Raw genomic sequence first — 25000 nt, 5'->3', positions numbered from 1 at the left:
CTCTTCTTCATGTATTCAGAAGCATCGGTGTTGTACGTACCCTGAGTTTCCCCCGGCGTCAACTCGATGAAACTGCGACACTTTTCCTCCTGATAAGTTCCTGCAACAACAATCACAACAGAGTTCACGTTTCCACATCACGACAGGCTTCGGTTGGGTTCCGAATCGCATACTCTTTCTTTTTTCTATTCTACATACTACATCCGACGATAAAAAGAATCTAGTTAGGATGCAGTAGGCATACTATTGGGACATACTTTTACTCTCTTATTTCATCATAACATTGCGCCTTGATCTTGCCTCTTGCTTTTATATCCGTCGCATCCCCGTTTGTTTTCATATGGAGGCTTCGTCGATGTGACGTCACTTCACGTGCGCACTGGATTGTGGGTCAGAATCGCCCAAATAGGATGCAGTTTTCAACACTAACAATCTTGGCCGGATGAAGTAGAACATCCGGGTCTTTCTAACCATCCTAAATCTGGCCACAAGAATCGGGACATCCTAAATCTTTTTTCTACCAAACTATATAGTAGAAAGTATGCGATTCGGAACGCAACCTTCATTTTAACAAACTCTACATATTTTATTTTTAAGATCCTTTTTTTCTTGGCATTTTCAAGTTTTATTTGATAGTACAGAGTTTGTTGTTTTTTGGGGGCGCTCCGGTGGTGTAGTGGATAGAGCGCTAACCATATCGGCTCTGGCCTTCGTTGCAGTGGTCGCGGGTTCAAATCCGACCTGTGGACCTTTACTGCAGGTCATCCCCCCTCTCTCTCTCTCTCTCTCTCTCACTCTCTCTCTGTCTCCCCATTTCAACTCTGTACTATCTAATAAAGCTTGAAAATGGCCCAAAAAAATTATCATAAAAAAAAAAATGCCTCAACACAAAATCCCAAAGATCAGAGGTGAACTTCACAGCCGCAATATGTCATTTATTTGTGTAACTTAAAATCTTTTCCGATTGCTCTTTTCCGTCCGTGATCATTATTATAAATCCCGGAGATGTCTTTATAACATCTGTTTTAAACCTTGACCTTCCCGTGGGAACAGGGATTCAAACCTCTGGATTACTCTGTGCCCATGCTTTCTCTCATATTGTTTTTTTTTCAACCATATGTGTACTGTTTGTCTGCAACTGCTTTTATAACTATACTTTTTTTTTTAAATATTATTTTTTGGCATTTTTTCTTTATTAGACGGATATGGAGAGACAGAGGTGAAATGAGGGGCAAAGAGGGGAATGACGTGCAGAGAACTGACGCTCTAAGCACTGTGCCTGGAGCGCTATGTTTGTCTCTCCATAATGTCAATAAAGCATAAAAAAATGCCCAAGATTATTAATAATAAATATTTTTATTTTTTAATAAATATATATATATTTCTTTTTTTTTTACTATGGAAAAGGGTTAGGATTAAATAAGTGTATACTTCTTCCTGCTCCTTTTCAGGCATATCTCAGAAATACAGATAATTTGTTTTTCTTTTTTTTTTTTTTGTGAAAACATAATCATTTTGTTTTGTATGTTTGATGTTTGATATGTCTGAAATAAATTGAATCAAATCAAATCAAATTAAAAAAAAACAATGGAATTTTAATTGGTACGTGGATCGGTTGCATGAGCGCGATATAGCAGCCATATTGGACCTCATACCGACATCGCAACGGTCCCATCCTTAATTCATTGTCTATGCTATACACCCATGACAAACCTTTGTTGTGCTAATCAGTTTGTGTTTGGATTAATATCAAAGACTTCACTTCACCGTTGGGAATATGAAGGTGTATTGAACTCTGAGATCCTATGTAGTATAAATGTGCAACAAAAAAAAATAGTAATCGGTTCATCCTAGCCTGAGAAAAGGCAGAAAGAGTGTTTCATGGTGTCACTGTCTAACCCTGCATTTTACTAGTGTGACATCACATATGGTAAAATGTAGGGTTAGGATTGACAGGACAGCTGGGCCAAGGGAAGACTGAGGGAAGACTGAGGGAAGAAAAACATAATTCATTATATTATAATAAAACGATTTTATAATGATAGAACTCCGGTTCCATATGGGTGAAGTATTCCTTTAAGTTAAGTTTTTCCGGCCTCATCACAAACCTTATAGATAGATAGATAGATAGATAGATAGATAGATAGATAGATAGATAGATAGATAGATAGATAGATAGATAGATAGATAGATAGATAGATAGATAGATAGATAGATAGATAGCTTTATACCCCCATCACAAACCTTCGTCGTGCTTTTCACAGGAGAGCCAGAATCCGGTGTGGAAGTAGCGGAGCATGTACTTGTCCTCTCCGGTCTCCCAGATGTACTGCACCGCGTTGGCTAGCTGCTTCCTCCGTATGCGCGCCTGCTCCTCCCTCTCCCCCGGGGACAGAGTCACGTTGGGGGTCGGGTTCCGCGGGTCTGGGGTGGGCGTCTCTGGAGAAGGAGAGAGAGGGCAAGAAAAGAGGGATGAAGAAAAAGAGAGAAAGTACACTTTTATGGTGAGACAACAAAGGCCAAAAAAAAATCAAAAATGTCAAGCCGCTTGTACATTTTTAGATTTTTGTCCAATAAATCATTTTATTATACATATATATCTTTATTTCTCAAATTATATATATATATATATACACACACATAATGGACTCATGAGTCAATTTATCCCTATTCATATAGGAATTTAAAAAAAATCCTTGACATTGCATTTTTCAAAACCAGCGTACCAAGAAGTCATAAATCCTTCTACTCCTGCTCTACAGGTCAGAGGATGTAACACACTCCTTCTCTGACACTCTGTTCTTTAGGTAATCTGTCTCTTTCTACACGGACAATCTTGTTCTGCATGTAAACAAACGGGTTTAGGCAGCGCGGGTAAACGAACTGCTGAGATTAGCAACAAAACCGGGATTATCTGAATCTCTGCCAGTCATACTGAAGTGTAACATGGTTGAATAAAGAAAAATAAGAAAGATATATACGGCTTGATGTAATGTTTGGTAATAAATATTAATAGTTCTATTACCAACATGCTGACAATGGTAGACAAGTGTTTCATGCAGAACAGTCTGGTATGTGATTTTTTTTTTTTTTTTTTTTAACCTTTATTTCTACAGGTAAATCCCATTGAGTCCGAAGACTCTTTTGCAAGGGAGACCTGTTTTCCTTTCCCACGTTACCATTCACACACACATTGATACACCGATAGCAGCAGGCTAACTATCGACATTCACACGAGGCAAGGTGGGTGAAGTGTCTTGCCCAAGGACACAACAACCATGACACAAGTGGCAGGGCGGGGATCGAACCTCCAACCCTTTGATCATCAGCCGACCCGCTCTACCACCTGAGCCACAGTCGCCCCACAACTGGCATGTGATAACAGGTCTTCACGTACGGAAATGAAGGCAGGACAGACATTTACAAAGTGAAAGATTATTGTGCTGCCTCAAAAGTGGAGTCGTTGATTTTGGAAATGCTTGTTGTCAAAATCAGTGAATATCTCCTTGATCTAACTCTCTGTACTGTGTGTTCGCTGGAATCAAATCCAGTGTTAATACACAGCCTAGGCTCTGTAAACCGGTAAGTAAACCAAGCCAATGTAAACCAAGGGGACCAACCATAGCTGGCTACATGCCCATTTACAGAGCCTAGGCTGTGTATTAACACTGGATTTTTTTCAGCGCACACACAGTACAGACAGGTAGCGGATCGTGAGGAGATATTCACTGATTTTGACAAAAAGTGATTTTGACAACAAGAGTTCTCCAGAATCACTGACTGCACCTTTAAGGGAAAACTGTTTTTACATTGACGCCGGCCCCCGTTGTTTACATACCAGTTTACAGAGCCTAGGCTGTGTATTAAAACCAAAACTTATTTATCATTGACACCATCCAACCCCCCCCCCCTACACACACACCCACCCACCCACCCACCCACCCACCCACACACACACACACACACACACACACACACACACACACACACACACACACACACACACACACACACACACACACACACACACACACACACACACACACACACACACACACACACACACACACACACACACACACACACACACACACACACACACACACACACACACACACACACACACACACACACACACACACACACACACACACACGCACACACACACACACACGCAGACTTACCTGTGGTGTAGGGCTGGCTGTTGTTCTGTCCACAGTTCTTCATTTTAACGGGCGAGAGGCAGAGCGGCTTGACCACCTTCAAATCAAATCAAATCAAACTTTATGTGTATAGCACTTTTCATACACAGTGAAGGTAACAACTAAGTGCTTTACATTATAGGCCTATATAGTTAAAGGCCTATATAGTTAAAGGCCTATATAGTTAAAGGCCTATATAGTTAAAGGCCTACTTCACCGGTTGGAATATGAAGGTGCATTGAACTCGGAGATCCTATTTAGTATAAATGTGCAAAAAAAATTGAAATCGGATCATATTAGCCTGAGAAAAGGCAGAAAGAGTGTTTTATGGTCTCACTGTCTAACCCTACAGTTTCCTTCTTGTGACATCACAGTAAGGGTTAGGATTAACAGGACAGCTGGGCCAAGGGAAGACTAAGGGAAGACTGAGGGAAGAAAAACCTCATTCATTATATTATAATAGTTATTTTATAATGATAGAACGCTGGTTCCGTATGGGTGAAGTATTCCTTTAAAATAGAGCAACACATCACATTCAGAAATTAAAAACACTTTGTACAACATTACTTGATAGGCAAAGACTAAATAAAACAAGTAAGAGTATGAATCATTAGAAACATTTAAAGGTGCAGTGTGTAATAATATGACATCATCAAGAAAGTTCTACAAAGTTCTAGAATGCAACGCTCCCTGGGTAACCCCAACCCTTTAGAATAATAACAGAAGCTACAGTGGCCTTCAAGGACAAGAACTATTCTAAATTTTAAACAATGCACCTGATGACATTCCAACTATGACACTTTCAAGATGGCGGCACTAGGCCTTGGTCCAAAATATGCAGACATATGGACATATATGAGACCCTTTCTAAGGGAAAAAATAATAATTCAAAACATTTTTTCAGCTATTATGCACTAAATTAAATGTACTTATGGATGTTATAATTATTTTCTACAAAATCTGCTAGGAAATAAAAACCCAAAATTCTACACACTGCAGCTTTAAACAGGACATTAAACAGTAAGTGAAACAAAAAGTGTCTGATGCGTTATGTAAGTATATAGGTATAAGTAGTATAGGCTAAGTAGTATATAAGTAGTATAAGTATGTATGCATGTGAGTCACCTTGTGCCAGCCCTCCACCCAGAAGGAGGTGCAGAAGGCCGAGACAGACAGAGTGAGAGCCAGAGACGTCAGGGAGAGAGAGAGCAGCGACCGGTTACGACGAGACATCGACTCCAACATCTTGGCTTCTTGGTTTCGAATTTCTCAATGGGATTTTTTTTTTTTTTCCAATAAGAAAATGCGAGAGAATTCTGACTGTGTGCTTTTGGTGTGACTTCACTTTGACAATGTGGGTGTGAATCTAACTCGAAGACTCTACTTTTAACTTGACTTTCTTTGAATTAACTTGTGCAATTTGTTATAGTCTTTCAAACGATTGTTCAGCCTGTCTTTGCTGTTTGTTTTTATAATCTCTTGAATGCGATTTTTTAAATATTTTTCTAAAGTCTATTCTTGATGTATCGTATGCCTTTGTAAAGAACTTTGAATTGCCTTTTCTGTCTATTGTGTTGGTTTTTTTGCTGAATAAATAAACTTGCCTTATTTTGAAAAGTATACGACTGATGTTCCCCCCTCTGCTTTTGGCTAACTGATCTTAATTAGAGGGACACTATATTAATTTAATTATATTTTATTGTATTTCTGTAGTATTGTTTGTTGTATTTTATGTATTATTGTCTTTGTGCATTTGACTGCTAATTGTCTTTTTATGTAAAGCTCTTTGAATCGCCTTAGAGTACGAAATGTGCTATAAATCTAAACTCGCTCGTAAGGATCTAGGGGGTTTCTGTGACAACACTATTAAGCTCACTGAGTTGATTATGTAGTGTATAGTGGATGGATGGATGGATAGATGGATAGATGGAGAGATGGAGAGATGGAGAGATGGAGAGATGGATAGATGGATAGATGGATAGATGGATAGATGGATAGATGGATAGATGGATAGATGGATAGATGGATAGATGGATAGATGGATAGATGGATAGATGGATAGATGGATAGATGGATAGATGGATAGATGGATAGATGGATGGATGGATGGATGGATGGATGGATAGATGGAGAGATGGAGAGATGGAGAGATGGAGAGATGGATAGATGGATAGATGGATAGATGGATAGATGGATAGATGGATAGATGGATAGATGGATAGATGGATAGATGGATAGATGGATAGATGGATAGATGGATAGATGGATAGATGGATAGATGGATAGATGGATAGATGGATAGATGGATAGATGGATAGATGGATAGATAGATAGATAGATAGATAGATAAAGACCTAGAAAGGGATTAGGGATCTATAGAAGTGGGACAAAGGCCAGAGGGGACTCCGCTAAGAGATGATCGCAGCGCTGTGGAAGTAGAGCCGTCGATTGGGTCGGAAAATCAAAGATTAAATTGACTTTCTAGAGAGATAGCAACGGGCTAGCGACAGCTGTGGAGGGTCAGGGGGTTGCCTAGGGAACTCCCCGCTCTCCGCCCACTACTAGACGTCCAGGAAAATCTGTGTTTCGAATAAAATGTAAAAAAAAAAAATAATAATCAGTTCAAAATGATAATAAAATAATAATTAAATAATTAAAAAATAATTAAAAAAATTCTTCCAAGTTTAGATTTTGTGAATCTTTCTTTTCTTTGTGTTCCTTCTTGACGTAAAATTAAAAGAAAAAATATATATATTCTTCCGATTTCGATTTTTTTTATCTGGACCTTGGATCTTCCTTTCCTTTTCTTCTTACGGCACAAGCCAGGCGAGACGTTTCACTTCGCACATTTCTTCTCAGCGATTCCCCTCTCTACGCCATGTTTCCACTGCCATGACAACTGCTGTGTGTGTGTGTGACCAGAAACTGTTAAAAAGTGCCGAAAAAAATTCCGAATTTTATCCCAGATTTTAGGAGGGCCGTCTTCAACCTTTTCTTCACCTCAACGGGGCTCAGAAAAAGGAGTGTTTGTGAGTATTTATTCCAGCATATATATCTCAGGCAGTGTGGTTATAATCTGTGTGGTAATCTTGCGGTGTTACGTGGATGGGATTATAGGGATGTTGGTGTCTTGATGGTCATCACCTAGAAGGTTAAAGAAAGAGAGACAGAGGGGTAAACATCTGGATTAGCTGTTGTGAGGATCAGTTAGGTTATGTCCAGTTCAAGGTCCTTCAGTTGGCCATTTGCACAACAACAAATACATGAGCATTCGTTTCAATTAAAGGTGTAGTGAGTGATTCTGGAGAACGCTTGTTGTAGAAAATTCAAAATCAGTGAATATATCCTCATGATCCCGCTACCTGTCTGTACTGTGTGTGCGCGAGAAAAAAAATCCAGGTTGCGTTCCGAATCGCATACTCTTTCTTTTTTCTATTCTACATACTACATCCGACGATAAAAAGAATCTAGTTAGGATGCAGTAGGCATACTATTGGGACATACTTTTCTCTCTTATTTCATCATAACATTGCGCCTTGATCTTGCCTCTTGCTTTTATATCCGTCGCATCCCCGTTTGTTTTCATATGGAGGCTTCGTCGATGTTACGTCACTTCACGTGTGCACTGGATTGTGGGTCAGAATCGCCCAAATAGGATGCACTTTTCAACACTAACAATCTTGGCCGCATGAAGTAGGACATCCGGGTACTTCTAACCATCCTAAATCTGGCCACAAGAATCGGGACATCCTTAATCTTTTTTCTACATACTATATAGTAGAAAGTATGCGATTCGGAACGCAACCCCAGTCTAGGCTCTGTAAACTTGTATGTAACACACACACACACACACACACAGTACAGACAGGCAGTGGATTGCGAAGAGATATTCACAGACTTTGACAACAAGCGTTCTCCAGAATCACTGACTCCACCTTTGAGCAGCATTTCTGATCTTTATTTTTGACGGCTTATAAAAGCGATTTGATTAAAACGATGTCACACGTCATTCTTTAATCAAATCATCATTGTCCTAAAATAAATGTCAGGTTCAACGAGGCGGCAACCACATAATCCTCTGACGCAGCTGTACATGTGTGTGGACCGACGTAATAATATAATGTCTCACACACCTGCCTGTGTTCTCAACAGCTTAGATACAATATAAACCAAATCCAGGCAAGCAGCTGGAATACATGACCTAAATCAATTTTTTTTTTTTTTTTTAACCTTTATTTCTACAGGTAAATCCCATTGAGACCGAAGACTCTTTTACAAGGGAGACCTGTTTTCCTTTCCCACGTTACCATTCACACACACATTCATACACCGATAGCAGCAGGCTAACTATTGACATTCACACGAGGCAAGGTGGGTGAAGTGTCTTGCCCAAGGACACAACAACCATGACACAGGTGGCAGGGCGGGGATCGAACCTCCAACCCTTTGATCATCGGCCGACCCGCTCTACCACCTGAGCCACAGTCGCCCCACAACTGGTATGTGATAACAGGTCTTCACGTACGGAAATGAAGGCAGGACAGACATTTACAAAGTTCGCCCCAAAAAACCTATACCAGCAAGTCAGAAACAAGCATTTCATAGTAATTTCTGTGAGGACATTTTGCTTTTTTTTTTTTTAAAGAACACATACACACAACTGAAAAAGCGAACACAAAAACAAAGGACAAAATAAGAAAGACAACTTACTTAACTTTCTAAGGACATTGTTTAAACTAAAAGGCAAATGTTAAAGGTGCAGTGTGTAATATGACATCATCAAGAAAGTTCTAGAAAGTTCTAGAATGCAACACTCCCTGGGTAACCCCAACCCTTTCGAATAATAACAGAAGCTACAGTGGCCTTCAAGGACAAGAACAATTCTAAATTTTAAACAATGCACCTGATGACATTCCAACTATGACACTTTCAAGATGGCGGCACTAGGCCTTGGTCCAAAATATGCAGAAATATGGACATATATGAGACTCTTTCTAAGGGAAAAAAATAATAATTCAAAACGTTTTTTTCAGCTATTATGCACTAAATTAAATGTACTTATGGATAATATAATTACTTTCTACAAAATCTGCTAGGAAATAAAATCCAAAATTCTACACACTGCAGCTTTAAGCAGAAACATTTAAGGTTTTGCTTTGTTGGCCGGAGAGACTTAGTCGAGACACAGGTTGTGTGTGTATTGAATGTGTCTACTTATTTTGTCTTTTGTCTGTATAAAAAAAAATGAAAAACCCATTAAAATATAAGTTTAAAAAAAAATTTAAAAAATCTGAATGTTTGGATAAATGTGCAAATTTGGCAATATCTAATTTATTATGTGTATATTTGCTTCTCTTAAAAGATAGATAGATAGATAGATAGATAGATAGATAGATAGATAGATAGATAGATAGATAGATAGATAGATAGATAGATAGATAGATAGATAGATACATAGATAGATACATAGATAGATACATAGATAGATAGTTGGATAAAGCCAGAGTCCAAGGTTTTTAACAGAACAGATTCAGGAAAAAGCCTTTATTCATTTTATAAATAAATACAAATACTACGTACGGTACAGGTCTTAACATTTTCTTTCTGGCCAACCTTGTCTCTCCACATTCAAACAGAAGTATAACAGATAGATACATCTCTGTAGCATCTCATCATGATAAGCTGAATTCTTGCCCTTAACGTACACAGTAAAATCCTGTCGCTGTTTAAACTTGACTTTTAAATCAGCTCACACTAAAAAAAGTAACAAAATAACACAAATAAAACCTAAATATAACACACACACACACACACACACACACACACACACACACACACACACACACACACACACACACACACACACACACACACACACACACACACATTATTATATATAAAAATCTCTACTCACCAATCTTGTAGACGCTGTATTCCAATGGTCCCGTGTCCTCTTAGTTTCTATGTTAGTAAATGAGGAGTCTTGCTTGTCCTGCACCTCTCCTGTCCCACTCCCTGCTCCGTCTTGGGCGTGAGTCCATTAGAACACACACACAAAAAAAACATGCGCACACACACACACACAAACACACACTCACACTCTCTCACACACACACACACACACACACACACACACACACACACACGGATTTCCCTGTAATCCTCGCAAGTCCAGCTGTTACTAACTCTAACCTTTGCTCCCTATAGTGTCTCTATTATTCATCTAGGATCTCACACTCACACTCACACTCACACACACACACTCACACACTTTTGCTTGTATGAGGACCATCACTCATTGACATAATGCATTCCCTAGCCCCTTACCCTAACATTAACCATCAAAACTAAATGCCTAACCCCAACCCTTACACTAACCCTAACATAAACCTCATTCATACCTGAACCTTAAAACCAAGTGTTAACCCTCAAACAGCCCTTTAAAGGCCTGTCCCAAAGGGAGAACCGGGCAAAATGTCATGTGCATGTACACACACACACACACACACACACACACACACACACACACACACACACACACACACACACACACACACACACACACACACACACACACACACACACACACACACACACACACACACACACACACACACACACACACACACACACACACACACACACACAACCCCCTGCGACCTTTGCCATCCAGTGATTAATCGGACACTATGGTATGGGGACGGCTTAGATCGAATTGAGTGGGACAGTGTTACAGTGTTCCCCTCTCTGTACACTTTAACCCATCTTAACACAATACACCAGTTACATGATAGGCAGACAGGCTATCACACACACACACACACACACACACACACACACACACACACACACACACACACACACAACTGCTGGCTTTAGACAATCCCCCCGCGACCACTTTAAAGTCACTGATTAGAAAAACAAACAGAGATTGTGATTGGAACAGTTTGTCCAACACTGTAAAGGTGCAGTCAGTGGGGGCGCCTTTAGCTCAGTTGGTAAGGCGTCCCCCTCCCGGGCCGGGCCCAGCAGCAGACCCGGGTTCGATTCCCACCCGCGGTCGCTCTCTACATGTCACTCCCCTCTCTGCCCCATTTCACCTCTATCTCTCTGCACTATCAAATAAAGCATAAAAATGCCCAAAAAATATCTAAAAAAAAAAAAAAAAAGTGGGGTCAGTGATTCTGGAAAACGCTTGTTGTCAAAATCACTTTTTTTTTTTGCCAAAGTCAGTGAATATCTCCTCATGATCCTCTATCTACCTGTCCATAGCTTACTACTGTGTGTGCGCTAGGAAAAAAATCCAGTGTTAATACACAGCCTAGAATCTGTAAACCTGTACCGTATGCAAACAAAGGGGGCCCCACCGTAGCTCACAACATGCCCGTTTACATATCCTAGGCTGTGTATTAACAATCGTGCACAGACAGTACAGACAGATAGTGGATCGTGAGGAGATATTCACTGATTTTGCCAAAAGAAAAAAAAAATTGACAACAAGCGTTCTCCAGAATCACTGACTGCACCTTTAACGAGTTGAAAATGAAATAAAACAGGCTTAATTCAAAATAATGTATAAAAAAAATGTTTTTATTGAAATCGAACACGAGACCACTGTGTTACCGTCACATCTTAAACAAAAAACACAAACAACAATAAAACATGTAACAGCAGGTTTCACATCTATAACTGAAATATGTCCGACACTCACGCTTGTAACACTTTCATGTATTTTAGTTTGATCAAGTGTCTGTTTTTCATTACCGATACGTTATGAACCGTCCAGAGCCCTTAGGTCGTCTGGGACAGGTTTACTTACAGTCCCAAGAGTTAGGACTAAACGAGGAGAAGCAGCTTTTAGTTTTTATGCACCAAATCTCTGGAACAAACTCCCAGAAAACTTGAGGTCTGCTGCAACCCTCAGTTCTTTTAAATCGAGTCTGAAGACTTTTCTGTTTCCATTTTAACCTGTACTTTTTATTTAATTTAAATGTTTTACTTCTTTTCATTCGCTTTTAAATGTCTTCTAATGTGTTTTATGTATTCTAATCTTGCCCCTGTAAAGCACTTTGAGTGGCCTTGTGTCTGAATTGTGCTATATAAATAAACTTGCCTTGCCTTGCCTTGCAGTAATGGTGGAGTTTTGAGATTGCTTGTTTTCAAAATCACTTTTTTTGTCAATATCAGTGAATATCTGCTCATGATCCGCTACCTGTCCGTTAATACACAACCTAGGCTCTGTAAACGGGTATGTTACTAGCTATGGTAGGCCGGCCCCCTTTTGTTTACATAACTCTTTGTGCACATACCAGTTTACAGAGCAACATTTAGAATAACTCTGGTGTTAATATGCAAACCTGAGGCTCTGTATCTAGTATGTTTACAAAGGGTATGTATAGAGGTTGGCCCACCGTAGCTATAGCAACCTGCCCGTTTACAGAGCCTAGGCCGTGTGTTGCTACTAGAATTTCTTTCCAGCGCACACACACACACACACACACAGCACTTTCAGGCTGCGGATCATGAGGAGATATTCACCGATTTCTTCCAAAAAAAAGTGATTTTAACAACAAGCGTTCTCCAGAATCACTGACTGCACCTTTAATACTAAACTAAACACTGTATTTAAAGCTTAAAGACCAACTTCACCGGTGGGAATATGAAGGTGTATTGAATTCTGAGATCCTGTGTAGTATAAATGTGCAAAAAAAAATTTAATTGGTTCATCCTAGCCTGAGAAAAGGCAGAAAGAATGTTTTATGGTCTCACTGTCTAACCCTACATTTCTCTTACTGTGACATTCTGCCTTTTCTCAGGCTAGGATGAACCAATTTCAATTTTTTTTTGCACATTTATACTACAATTCAATACACCTTCATATTCCCACCGGTGAAGTAGGTCTTTAATTTAAAAGGTCCCTTCCCTCAGCGCTGGCTGCGGTAGGTGCGTATCTTGCGGCTGAGGTTTCGGGCCAAACGGTCGACCGCGCTGCCGATGTGTCCCATCTCCTTTTTGGTGGTGAGACCGTCGATGTTCCCGCTGTACCACAGGACCCACCCGCCCAGAGACATCAGCACAAACAGGGCACCTGCAACCACAGACCAACAGGGAATCAATCAATCAATCAATCAATCAATCAATCTATCTATCTATCTATCTATCTATCTATCTATCTATCTATCTATCTATCTATCTATCTATCTATCTATCTATCTATCTATCTATCTATCTATCTATCTATCTATCTATCTATCTATCTATCTATCTATCTATCTATCTATCTATCTATCTATCTATCTATCTATCTATCTATCTATCTATCTATCTATCTATCTATCTATCTATCTATCTATCTATCTATCCATCCATCCATCCATCCATCCATCCATCCATCCATCCATCCATCCATCCATCCATCCATCCATCCATCCATCCATCCATCCATCTACCTATCTATCTATCTATCAATTTACAGTGAAGACAAGCATGCAACATACTGGTCAATTTTTGTGTTTTTAATCACTTAAAAAAAAATGTGCTATGAGGAACTTTTATTTTAGTATTTCTAAAACAGTCTCATTTTTCCTCTTATGATCATGAATTACCAAGCGAACAAGCGGTTTGTAGCGTTCTCTCTTGTGATCGGATATAAATTTCGGGATCCTCCAATAAGTTTATTTGCCGATTACATGCAGAGCAGCTGACTGAGAGATCGGCTTTATGAAACGCGCACATTATGTAAGTGATCACTGTATGAATAAAGAGCGATTTAACACTTATATTATCAGAAATAAACCGCTTACTTCACCTTTAAAAGGTGCAGTGTGTAATATGACATCATCAAGAAAGTTCTACAAAGTTCTAGAATGCAACACTCCCTGGGTAACCCCAACCCTTTAGAATAATAACAGAAGCTACAGTGGCCTTCAAGGACAAGAACAATTCTACATTTTAAACAAGGCACCTGATGACATTCCAACTATGACACTTTCAAGATGGCGGCACTAGGCCTTGGTCCAAAGTATGGAGAAATATGGACATATATGAGACCCTTTCTAAGGGAAAAAATAATAATTCTACACACTGCAGGTTTAAGTCATGCTCAAGGTTATTATACATATACACTTAATAAAGCTGTAATCTTACATTATATTCCCTTTTCTTCATTCACTCATGTCTGTTTCGGTTTGAATTCTGCTGCTTTGTAATGTGAGATTTTGAAAAATGCTCTATGGATAAAATGTTATTATTATTTTTACGGGCAACTATGATATTCTGATGGAGTCAGCGATTCTGGAGAACGCTTGTTGTCAAAATAAACTTTTGTCAAAATCATACTTTCCGGATGAGCAGCGAATTGTGAACAGACATTCACTGGTTTTAACAATAAGTGATAATAACTACAGCTGTTGATTCATTCTGAGATTCTAGAAGCACACGGACAGACAGACGGACGGACGGACAGACAGACAGACGGACGGACGGACAGACAGACAGACAGACAGACAGACGGACGGACGGACGGACGGACGGACGGACAGACAGACAGACACACACACACGTGTACACACACACACACACACACACACACACACACACACACACACACCTACCAGTGTACACCAGTAGATCTCCAAAGTCTCGTCCGTTGACCTCCAGCGGGGCGAACACTCCGACCAGCAGAGCGGCGCCTCCAAACAGATCCATGATCACAGCAAACACTAGAGCCAGCTTACAGTGGGACAGCCCATCACACAGGGCCATGGCGGGACTGACTGGGAGGGAGACAGGGGGAAAGAGAAGGACAAATAATGTCATCCAAAAAAAAAATCAAATCAAATCAGTTTTATTTGTATAGCCCAAAATCACAAATACATTTGTCTCAGTGGGCTTTACATTCCATACAATATGATATATGATACAATATGATACACTATGACACCCTGCCCTTACACCCACTCACCAGTCCCAAAAAAAACTGGGACTGCTGAGAAAGAGCAATAACAAATGAAAGCAGAAGCTATTTCCATGACTATCTCCTCATGATCTGCTACCTGTCTGTACTGTGTGTGTGCTACCTGTCTGTACTGTGTGTGAGCTACCTGTCTGTACTGTGTGTGAGCTACCTGTCTGTACTGTGTGTGAGCTACCTGTCTGTACTGTGTGTGAGCTACCTGTCTGTTCTGTGTGTGTGCTGAAAAGAAATTCTAGTGGTAATACACAGCCTAGGCTCTGTAAACGGGCATGTTGCTATAGCTACAGTGACACAGGGACATAGTGGGACTGGGAGGTAAAGACAGTGTTAATGCACAGCCTAGGCTCTGTAAACGGGCATATTGCTATAGCTACAGTGTTAATGCACAGCCTAGACTCTGTAAAACAAGGAGACCACCAGACACAGCTTACAGTGGGACAGACCATCACACAGAGACATGGTCAGACTAGGAAACAGGGGAAAAGAGAAGAAACAATGTATTCAAAAACTTTATAGTCATCAAATAGTGAAAGTAAATTGCCTTTATGTAGGTGTTTAGCTCAAACAAGATAAGAAACAACACAAGATCTTTTTTGGGGCATTTTTATGCTTTATTGATAGTGTAGAGACAGAGGTGAAATGGGGCAGAGAGGGGAGTGACATGCAGAGAATGTATGTTTAATGTCTACTGAGATGTATGTTTAATAAAGTCTACTGAGAGAAATACACATTTTAAAAAGTTGGAGACTAGAGAGAGAATGCCTGTTGTCAAGATCCCTTATTGACTAAATCAGTGAATATCTCCTCATGATCCTCTACCTGTCCGTACTGTGTGTGCACTGAAAACAATCCATTGTTAATACACACTACAGCCTAGGCTCTGTAAACTGGTATGTAAACACAAATAATGTAAACAAAGGGGGCCCACTGTCCAACATGCTCGTTTACAGCTAGCCTAGACTGTGTTCTTGTATTACTGTGTTTTAACTTTTGTTGTAGCCTATGTTGTTGCACATTAAGTCCCCTATGCGAATCCCAGCTCTTCATTATAACTATTTAAACCTGCAGTGTGTAGAATTTTGGGTTTTATTTCCTAGCAGATTTTGTAGAAAGTAATTATAATATCCATAAGTACATTTAATTTAGTGCATAATAGCTGAAAAAAATGTTTTGAATTATTATTTTTTCCCTTAGAAAGGGTCTCATATATGTCCATATTTCTGCATATTTTGGACCAAGGCCTAGTGCCGTCATCTTGAAAGTGTCATAGTTGGAATGTCATCAGGTGCATTGTTTAAAATGTAGAATTGTTCTTGTCCTTGAAGGCCACTGTAGCTTCTGTTATTATTCGAAAGGGTTGGGGTTACCCTGGGAGTGTTGCATTCTAGAACTTTGTAGAACTTTCTTGATGATGTCATATTGCACACTGCACCTTTAATGCGATAATAACTTTTGCACGTTGTGGTTTAAGGACTTATCGTTGCTAAAAAAACAACTCTAGAGAAAAAAAACATATAAATTCCATCCCAGACCCGTTTCAAAAGGTGAAGCTATTCTGAAGGTTGCATTCAGCTTCACGCAGAGCCACAGACAGGTGAGAGGCATACGGTGCACTTTCCTTAGTAGCCTGTTTATGAAAGCCTAATAAAGACGTCACAACACATTTCATTCAACTTTAGGCTACGTCATATGGTTTCACTTTAACTCACGTGTTATTGTTGTTCCTCTGGCGGAAAGAAAAACTTAGTAGATCGCTTGGTAATCTGAAGTTCGGAGTCTGTCTTTACTTCCGTGTTGTGCTCTACCTTTTTTTCAAGGTGTGTGTGTGTGTGGGGGGGGGGGGCATGGGGGGGGGCGAGTTATCCACTCACGTGCGCCCAACCCTCAGGTATAGTGACGCGGTTCCGGTCGTAGTTTTCACGGTTCCAATATTTAAAAAAAAACTTAAAATGTCCTTCGTAAGAAACGGCTATTAACTGTCTGTCTCTTGTTGTGAGTCAGAAAAAAAGTTGATTATTTTTTTTTAATTCAAAGGTGCACCCATTCACTTTGCGCATGCGCGAATCGAGCAAAAACCCATGCCACTCTCGTGCACCTGTTGAAGCTACTTATAATCAGGTAATTGCAGACGAAGAAAGCGGTCGCTAGGCAGGTGTGGGTCGTTTCACGCTGTATTACAGAAGTATAACTGAACGCTGAAGGCAAATCATCTAATAATAACGCTTTCATTTCGACATTTTTGAGTTATTACCATAGTTACTCATCAGTAGCGCTTTACCTGTGTGCGCAGGTATGAATCCACCGACCACGAGAGACGGCGCGAGCCCACAAGGTAACTAACAACTAACTGCTACTGTTTAAATGGCGTGTGTAGCATGTGGGATAATTAGCTACATTAGTGTGTGCTTATAGACTAACTGAGCTAAAGATACAATGTGTTTTAACTAAAAAAAAAATATTTGGTGTGTGTGTGTAGTTCAGACTTTGGCTACTAAATCGCTACTTGCTTATAATTTATTTTTTAAACTTAATTAGGCTATTGATACGCACAGAAAAATGCACACGTTATAGGCCAATTTAGGACAACTTTTGTTTTTGCTACAACGTTTTGCTACAACGTTTCTAGCATGTGAGATAAATTAGCTACATTAATGTTTGGTTATAGACGAACTGCGCTAAAGAAACAATGTTTTTAACTTTAGAAAAACGGTTTAGGGTGGAGCTCAGACTCACCAAAACGTGCTTAGAAATGTACGTTTTGAAGTCATTATCGCGATTGATGAGCACAAACAATCATGGGATAGCCTAGCCCATACATTTTAGGTCCTACACGTTGTTCACGGTTGTTATGACTATTTTACTGATATCCTGTTTGTTTTATTTTTTATTTTATGTGAAGCAAAAGTTCAAATTTAACCTATTACGTTATAATGAGAACTACATAAGCCAACCGTATACTTTGATGTCTCTCTTGAATTGTTCGCATGTGTCCATTTGTATGGCGCTTTGTAACCTATAGTTTGAGAAGTGCTATAACATTTACTTACTTCTGCTTAATCTCTGCTCTCTTAAAGTCTTTTGTTATTAATTGTTTTTTTTTGTGATCAAATTTTTTATTTTATTTCAAAAATACAGATTAACAGACAAAAGTACGACATATTTTTTAAATAATAATATACAGAAAAATACACTTATCCAGTACCCATACTTGTAAATAGATACATAGAAGTGTATAGATAAAAGAAAAAGACAATAATGATAATTAAAAAAAGGACAGCAATTAGAATAAAGACAGCTAGGGAAATATCTCAAAGGTTACAAGCCACAGTCAGTGTAAAATAATACAAAAAAATATATATATACATCCCATTTTGTTATTAATTGTTCATTTTTTGTTCATGTCATTGTTTTATTGAGCAAGAAAGCTCATCGTGCTTTAGTTATAGCTTCTCAAAGTGTTGATTTTCTACTTTTACTGTTTAAAAAAAATAATCTAAGTGAATATCTTGAGATTTTCGTGAAAGGGAGGCAGACATTTTAGGATCTCACCTTGGTCTCCTTGGAATTGTAATTTAAATTTTATGAGTGTTTTTGACCTGGGGATTTCTTGTACATAATTAGTAGATGAGATGCCAGCCTAAACAATTGGAAAGACCCATTAATACATGGCATTCATAAGAACACTTATATCATTTAAAGGTGCATTGTGTAGAATGTATTGACGTTTTTAAGTATGTTTAATTAGTGTATAATAGCTTGGAAATGAAATGTTGTTGTTTATTTTATGACCTTAGAATGAGCCTTTTATATCTACATATGAGCGGGGCACTGAGGCCGCCATGTTGCACCGCCATGTTTCTACAGTAGCTCAGAACATACAAACTTAACGGCCTTACACGTTTTTATATATAGTGGGGCGTCCTGGGGAAATGCACCTGTTGGAAGACCAAGAAGAAGAAGTACTATAGAATAAATAACTAAATACATCTTCACCTCATCACTTGATATGGTGGAAAGACTTGAGGCAGTAGTGGTGGATGATGCCATCTTTAGTAACTATATCTTCTTGTCCTTGAAGGCCACCGTAGCTTCTGTAAAATCTCTGAAAAAAAATGGCAATACATTTTACACAATGCACCTTTTTTAAAACCAATAAATAAGGAAAAATAACCAGCAGATGAATTGAAAATGAAAATAATGTCTGTTACGGCCGGCCATACCAGGCTCGTTAACCGGCCAGTAGACATGAAATAAACCACAATGAAACCATGACTCAACATTTAAACCATAAGGTAATTTATTAAACCAATCCCACATACTTAAAGGTGCAGTGTGTAATATGACATCATCAAGAAAGTTCTACAAAGTTCTAGAATGCAACGCTCCCTGGGTAACCCCACCCCTTTTGAATAATCACAGAAGCTACAGTGGCCTTCAAGGACAAGAACAATTCTAAATTCTAATCAATGCACCTGATGACATTCCAAAAACATGGATGCCTCCATAAGACTTACCCTCTCAATGTAGAAAATGTAATATTAATATTTGTAATTCTCCGCTCAGGAGGATAATTCAGATGTTTGGCAGAGGTGATTTTACACCAATGAGGACATATTTATGAATGAGGATATTGATTTTAGCTAATAAATTACTTAAAATGTTACACAGTGTCCCTTTAACAGTCCACAGTCTAATTCTTTGTGTTGTTCTTGTGTGGTTATCAGAGCAGTACATGCCTCCGTCTTCGTCCTCGTCTGGTGGAGGCTTGTATCTTGACGCCTACGAAGTGTCTTTCCCTCTGGAGGAAGGCATCGAGAGACCGCCCGCCTACCACCTCAACCAGGGCCCGCCTATGATGGACGGTACGCCATGTCTACTACACATGCCACGGGACGTCCAGTGTTAATACACGGCCTGGGCTCTGTAAACGGGGCCTTTTGCTAGTTCTCTTACATACCCGTTTACAGAGCCTAGGCGTTGTATTTTGACAGGTAGCAGATCATGAGGAGATATTCACTGATTTTACTACTACGCGTAAGCACTTACTGCTTAGCGTAGCAACACACTAACTAAACTGGGATAATTGTATTGTTTTATTCTATGTTTTGCATAGTTGTACTTTAGGAAATTCAGCCCAGTTCAGTTTCAGAGATACAGTTTACGGTGGAGTCAGCGATCCTGGTGTTAATAAACAAAATAAATATTCATATTAACAACAAGTGTACATAACTGTACCACCTCTTCTTATTTACATTGGCAGTAAAGCGGTATATGTTCTTTTTTTTTTTTTTAGATATTTTTTTGTCATTTTTATGCATTATTGATAGTGTAGAGACAGAGACGCCCTACCAACTGAGCTAAGGGCGCCCCCCAAAAGCGGTATATGTTCAATTGAAAAGGTGGATTATGATTTCTCCTTTTGCGATGAACAACATTTGGATCTATAAATTGAAAATTGGAGAATAATCTTGTACATAAAAAAATATATATTTATGAGTAAAAGAAGAAAATAAAACGTTTTTTTTCTCTAACTTTGTAGACAGTTATGGGGACAATTGTGTATTTCTAAACAGTCTAAAACCTCCTCTTTTCACCCTTAAAGGCCCATTATAAGGAGTATAATAACCCTTTGTGCCCCCCCCCTTGTGTCCCTCTCATAGGCCCAGTGGTCCCGGAGCACCACTCAGCCTACAGCCCGTTCCTGCTCGTGTCAAACCTGTCCCCTCTCCTCCTTTCCCTTTAAAGGCCCATTATAAGGAGTATTGTGTCCCTCTTAAAGGCCCATTATAAGGAGTATTGTGTCCTTATTAAAGGTCCAGTGGTCCCGGAGCACCACTCAGCCTACAGGCCTTTCCTGCTTGTCTCTAACCTGTCCCCTCTCCTCTCTCTAAACAGTCTAAAATGTCCCCTCTCCTCCCTTATTAAAGGCCCATTATAAGGAGTATTGTGTCCCCCTTTGTGTCCCTCTCATAGGCCCATTATAAGGAGTATTGTGTCCTTATTAAAGGCCCAGTGGTCCCGGAGCACCACTCAGCCTACAGCCCGTTCCTGCTCGTCTCTAACCTGTCCCCTCTCCTCCCCTCCCCTTTAAAGGCCCTTTATAAGGAGTATTGTGTATTTGTAAATAACAATAAATGTCCTCTGTTCTTTCCCCTTACAGGCCTAGTTTTTGTCTAACTTTGAAGACAGTTATATGTACAATTTGATGTCCCCTCTATTTCTTCTTTTGTGTCCCTCTTAAAGACCCATATTAAGGAGTATATTAACCCTTTGTGTCCCTCCAATAGGCCCAGTGGTCCCGGAGCACCACTCAGCCTACAGCCCGTTCCTGCTGGTCTCAAACCTGCGCGCTCACCTGTACCTCTAACCTGTCCCCTTAAAGGCCCATTATAACCCTTTGTGTCCCTCTTAAAGGCCCATATTAAGGAGTATTGTGTCCCCCTTTGTGTCCCTCTCGTAGGCCCAGTGGTCCCGGAGCACCATCCCTCCTACAGCCCTTTCCTGCTGGTCTCAAACCTGCACGCTCACCTGTACCTCTAACCTGTCCCCTCTCCCCCCCTCTTAAAGACCCATATTAAGGAGTATATTAACCCTTTGTGTCCCCCTTTTAAAGGCCCAGTGGTCCCGGAGCACCCCTCAGCCTACAGCCCGTTCCTGCTCGTGTCTAACCTGCGCGCTCACCTGTACGTGGCTCTGGAGAAGAACGCCTGGCTGACCAAACGCATCGACGAGCTCGAGGACGAACGAAATTTCCTGCGCTGCCAACTGGACCGGTTCATAGTCAGCATGAGGAGCCCAGAGGGTGAGAGGGGGATATGCAGAGGAAACAGTACGACAAAAGGCCTTTGCACACCGGGCGCGACGCGAATAAACGCAACGTAAAAGCGAATGTTTTGAAATGTGAATTTTGTCGCGTCTCACTTTAGAAGCGACGTCCCAGAAAAATCGAACTCTGTTCGAAAAAATAAAAAACGCAAATTCGCGATGCGAAATGACGGCGCTGGTGTGGAAGCTTGTATTGACTCTGTATACGTTCGTTAATTAACGGATTAATCGCACGAATAAAACGCGCCCGGTGTGCAAAGGCCTAAAGGCTATTTAAACTATACAAAAGAATGATTTAACAATGTGCTGATGTAGTGCAGATCAAACATTATGAGATAGGTTGTTTAAACTTCATAAAATCATTGTAATATGTTTATCTAACTGCAGTAGAAACATGTGCTGCCAACTGGACCGATTTATAGTCAGCATGAGGAGCCCAGAGGGTGAGAGGGTTATCATGTCAAGTCAAATTGTCAATTGTGATACATACAAGACATACAAAGATGTCCAAGATACATTTGCATCTAAAGAAATTAGAATATCATGGAAAAGTTCATTCAAAACGTGAACTTTCATACCGTATATTCTAGATTCATTACACAAAGTGAAATAGGTCAGTTCTTTCTTTTGTTTTTATTTGGATGATAACGGTTTACAGGAATAAAAAAATCCAGTATCTAAAAAAATATGTGAGTGTTGCATAAAACCAATCAAACAAAGGATTTATCAAACTGAAATGTCAACTTTGTGAAAAGTATGTTTATGCCGGATGAATTTAACTTGTGTAATAAATCTAGGATTAATGAAAGATGAAAGTTTCATTTTTGGACTCAGATTACAGACAGTAATAAACGTGACGTGGTTTGCTCGTGGTGCAGTGGTTGGAGTAAAAATCACTTTTTTTTTATCAAAAACAGTGAATATCTCCTCATGTTCATAAACAAGGATGACGACAATCATTCTCCACAATCGCCAACTCAACCTTTTTAAGACAAAGTAAAATGAATTAAGTGTTAAAGGGGCAGTGTGTAATATGACATCATCAAGAAGGTTCTAGAAAGTTCTAGAATGCAACACTCCCTGGGTAACCCCAACCCTTTTGAATAATAACAGAAGCTACAGTGGCCTTCAAGGACAAGAACGATTCTAAATTCTAAACAATGCACCTGATGACATTCCAAAAACATGGATGCCTCCATAAGACTTACCCGCTCAATGTACATAATGTAATTAGGGCTGTCAAGCGATTAAAAAAATTAATCTAATTAATTACAGGCTCTGTGATTAATTAATCTAAATTAATCGCATACTTTTATGACACTTTTATACCTGTTTATAAACAGCTGTATAGCCTGCTACAGTTTGTTTCTCTCTCTCTCTCTCTCTCTCTCTATTTATCTCTCTCTCTCTCTCTCTCTCTCTCTCCGTCTCTCGTAACTTGTCTCCACAACAGACAGCGCTGCACTGTCACAGATGCTTATGCCGATTCATTCACCATCGTCGTACTCATAGGCAAAAATATTGAGAGACACACACACACACACACACACACACACGTTTACGCGGACGACGAGACAGCTAGCAAACAAAATTGAGACACGGGGAGAAAGATTGAGAGATACTGTTTTGAACCTAGCCTACATTGTTGCACCCACTAAATCAATAATGCACAGACACTGGCTGCGGAGAATAAAGTAATATGTCTTCCTACCTTCATGCTTATTAAACCGTCTATAGAGCCCTCGGCCCCCTGCTTCTCTCTTTACTTTTCTCCCTTTCACCCGCGCGGGCTGTGTCTGCTTCAGGTGCAGCTCGGTGCAGCTACGCACCACTTTTGCACTGGGTCAAAGGGCATTATAGAAGTGCGATTAATCTGCGTTAATTTTTTTAATCGCGTTAATTTTTCTGTGATTAATTAATCGAAATTAACGCGTTAATTTGACAGCCCTAAATGTAATATTAATATTTGTAATTCTCCGCTCAGGAGGATAATTCAGATTATTGGCAGAGGTGATTTTACACCAATGAGGACATATTTATGAATGAGGATATTGATATTGAACGCTTTTTGTCAAAATTACTTTTTGTAAAAATCAGTGAATATCTCCTCATGTTCCGCCACCTGTCCGTACTGTGTGTGCACTGAAAAATATGTTGTCTAAACACAGCCCAGGCTCTGTAAACAACTGGTACGTAAACAAAGGATATGTAAACAAAGGTGGCCCATCACCATTATTATTGATGATTATTGTGTGTGTGTGTGTGTCAAAACATATAAACCTTATTTAACCTTCTACCTTATAACCCCGTCTGTCTGTCTGTCTGTCCGTTCATTTGCATTTTATTGCATTATTCTGACCCCTCTCTTGCGCAGAGTGGGTAGCAGACCCGGGGCGCTCTGTGAAGGTGCAGCCTGCCTCCTCGCCCTCCCCTCCCTCCCCCATGACCACTCGCTCTGGCATGACCCTAAAGCGCCTGCAGGGCCCGGGACCCCGCACCCGCCGATCCACCGCTATCCCAGGTGAGGAAAAACACACACAATACAGCTTTATAGATAGACTTTAAAGATATAGTGCGTAACTTCTGTAATTAGAACAACACTACTGGTGAGGAAACACATGATAAAGCTTATAAATAGACCTTAAAGCTGTAGTGTGTAACTTCTGTTGCCCCCATGAGTAATTCTGAGTAGTTTGTAAACTCTGCCATACTGAGAAATACAGAGAGTTTTTTTTATTTTTATTTTTTAGATATTTTTTTTGGCATTTTTATGCTTTATTGATAGTGTAGAGACAGAGTTGAAATGGGGCAGAGAGGGGAGTGACATGCAGAGAACGACCGCGGCCTGGAATCGAACCCGGGTCCGCTGCTGGCCGAGGCCCATGGGGGGGGGGCCCTACCAGCTGAGCTAAGGGCGCCCCCAGAGAGAGTTTTGTGGAGCTGATAATAGGCTTAATACATTTTGTGTCAACTCGTTTGACGATGGCTTAAATGTAAC

General features: G+C 39.9%; 3 protein-coding genes across 4 annotated transcripts in view; 1 reads left to right on the top strand and 2 right to left on the bottom strand.

Annotated features, from left to right (window-relative positions):
* Window positions 1–5447, bottom strand: part of LOC307264526 (germ cell-specific gene 1-like protein) — a gene marked incomplete at both ends in the record, with an annotated part of 10934 nt that extends 5487 nt beyond the window's left edge. Inside the window, 4 exons of the mRNA XM_080045944.1 lie at window positions 41–100; window positions 2245–2439; window positions 4185–4260; window positions 5328–5447. Coding sequence (XP_079902070.1) covers window positions 41–100; window positions 2245–2439; window positions 4185–4260; window positions 5328–5447 — 451 coding nt within the window. The remainder of the gene's footprint in view (window positions 1–40; window positions 101–2244; window positions 2440–4184; window positions 4261–5327) is intronic.
* A 6324-nt stretch (window positions 5448–11771) lies between these two features.
* LOC307264537 (transmembrane protein 238-like) lies at window positions 11772–17027 on the bottom strand. Of its 2 annotated transcripts, none has more exons than XM_080045955.1 (3): window positions 16887–17027; window positions 14816–14977; window positions 11772–13290 (listed from the first exon to the last, which is right to left on the bottom strand). In XM_080045955.1, exons 2-3 carry the CDS (start codon window positions 14964–14966, stop codon window positions 13127–13129), a joined length of 315 nt encoding a protein of 104 aa, XP_079902081.1. In that variant the 5' UTR covers window positions 14967–14977; window positions 16887–17027; the 3' UTR covers window positions 11772–13126. The 2 variants fall into 2 exon arrangements, with proteins under 2 accessions (XP_079902081.1, XP_079902082.1); XM_080045956.1 differs by having other exon boundaries at window positions 14816–14973; window positions 16887–16987.
* A 442-nt stretch (window positions 17028–17469) lies between these two features.
* The window catches only part of LOC307264136 (coiled-coil domain-containing protein 106-like), a gene marked incomplete at both ends in the record, with an annotated part of 10870 nt that continues 3339 nt past the window's right edge, over window positions 17470–25000 (top strand). The window contains 4 exons of the mRNA XM_080045407.1: window positions 17470–17509; window positions 19902–20039; window positions 21791–21979; window positions 24377–24523. Of these exons, the coding sequence (XP_079901533.1) occupies window positions 17470–17509; window positions 19902–20039; window positions 21791–21979; window positions 24377–24523 (514 nt within the window). The remainder of the gene's footprint in view (window positions 17510–19901; window positions 20040–21790; window positions 21980–24376; window positions 24524–25000) is intronic.

The sequence above is a fragment of the Ammodytes marinus genome, assembly GCF_949987685.1.
Source record: "Ammodytes marinus genome assembly, chromosome: 17".
Lineage (NCBI taxonomy): Eukaryota > Metazoa > Chordata > Actinopteri > Uranoscopiformes > Ammodytidae > Ammodytes > Ammodytes marinus.
The sequence above is the reverse complement of the archived record's forward strand: the minus strand, read 5'-3'. Positions and strand labels throughout refer to the sequence as shown.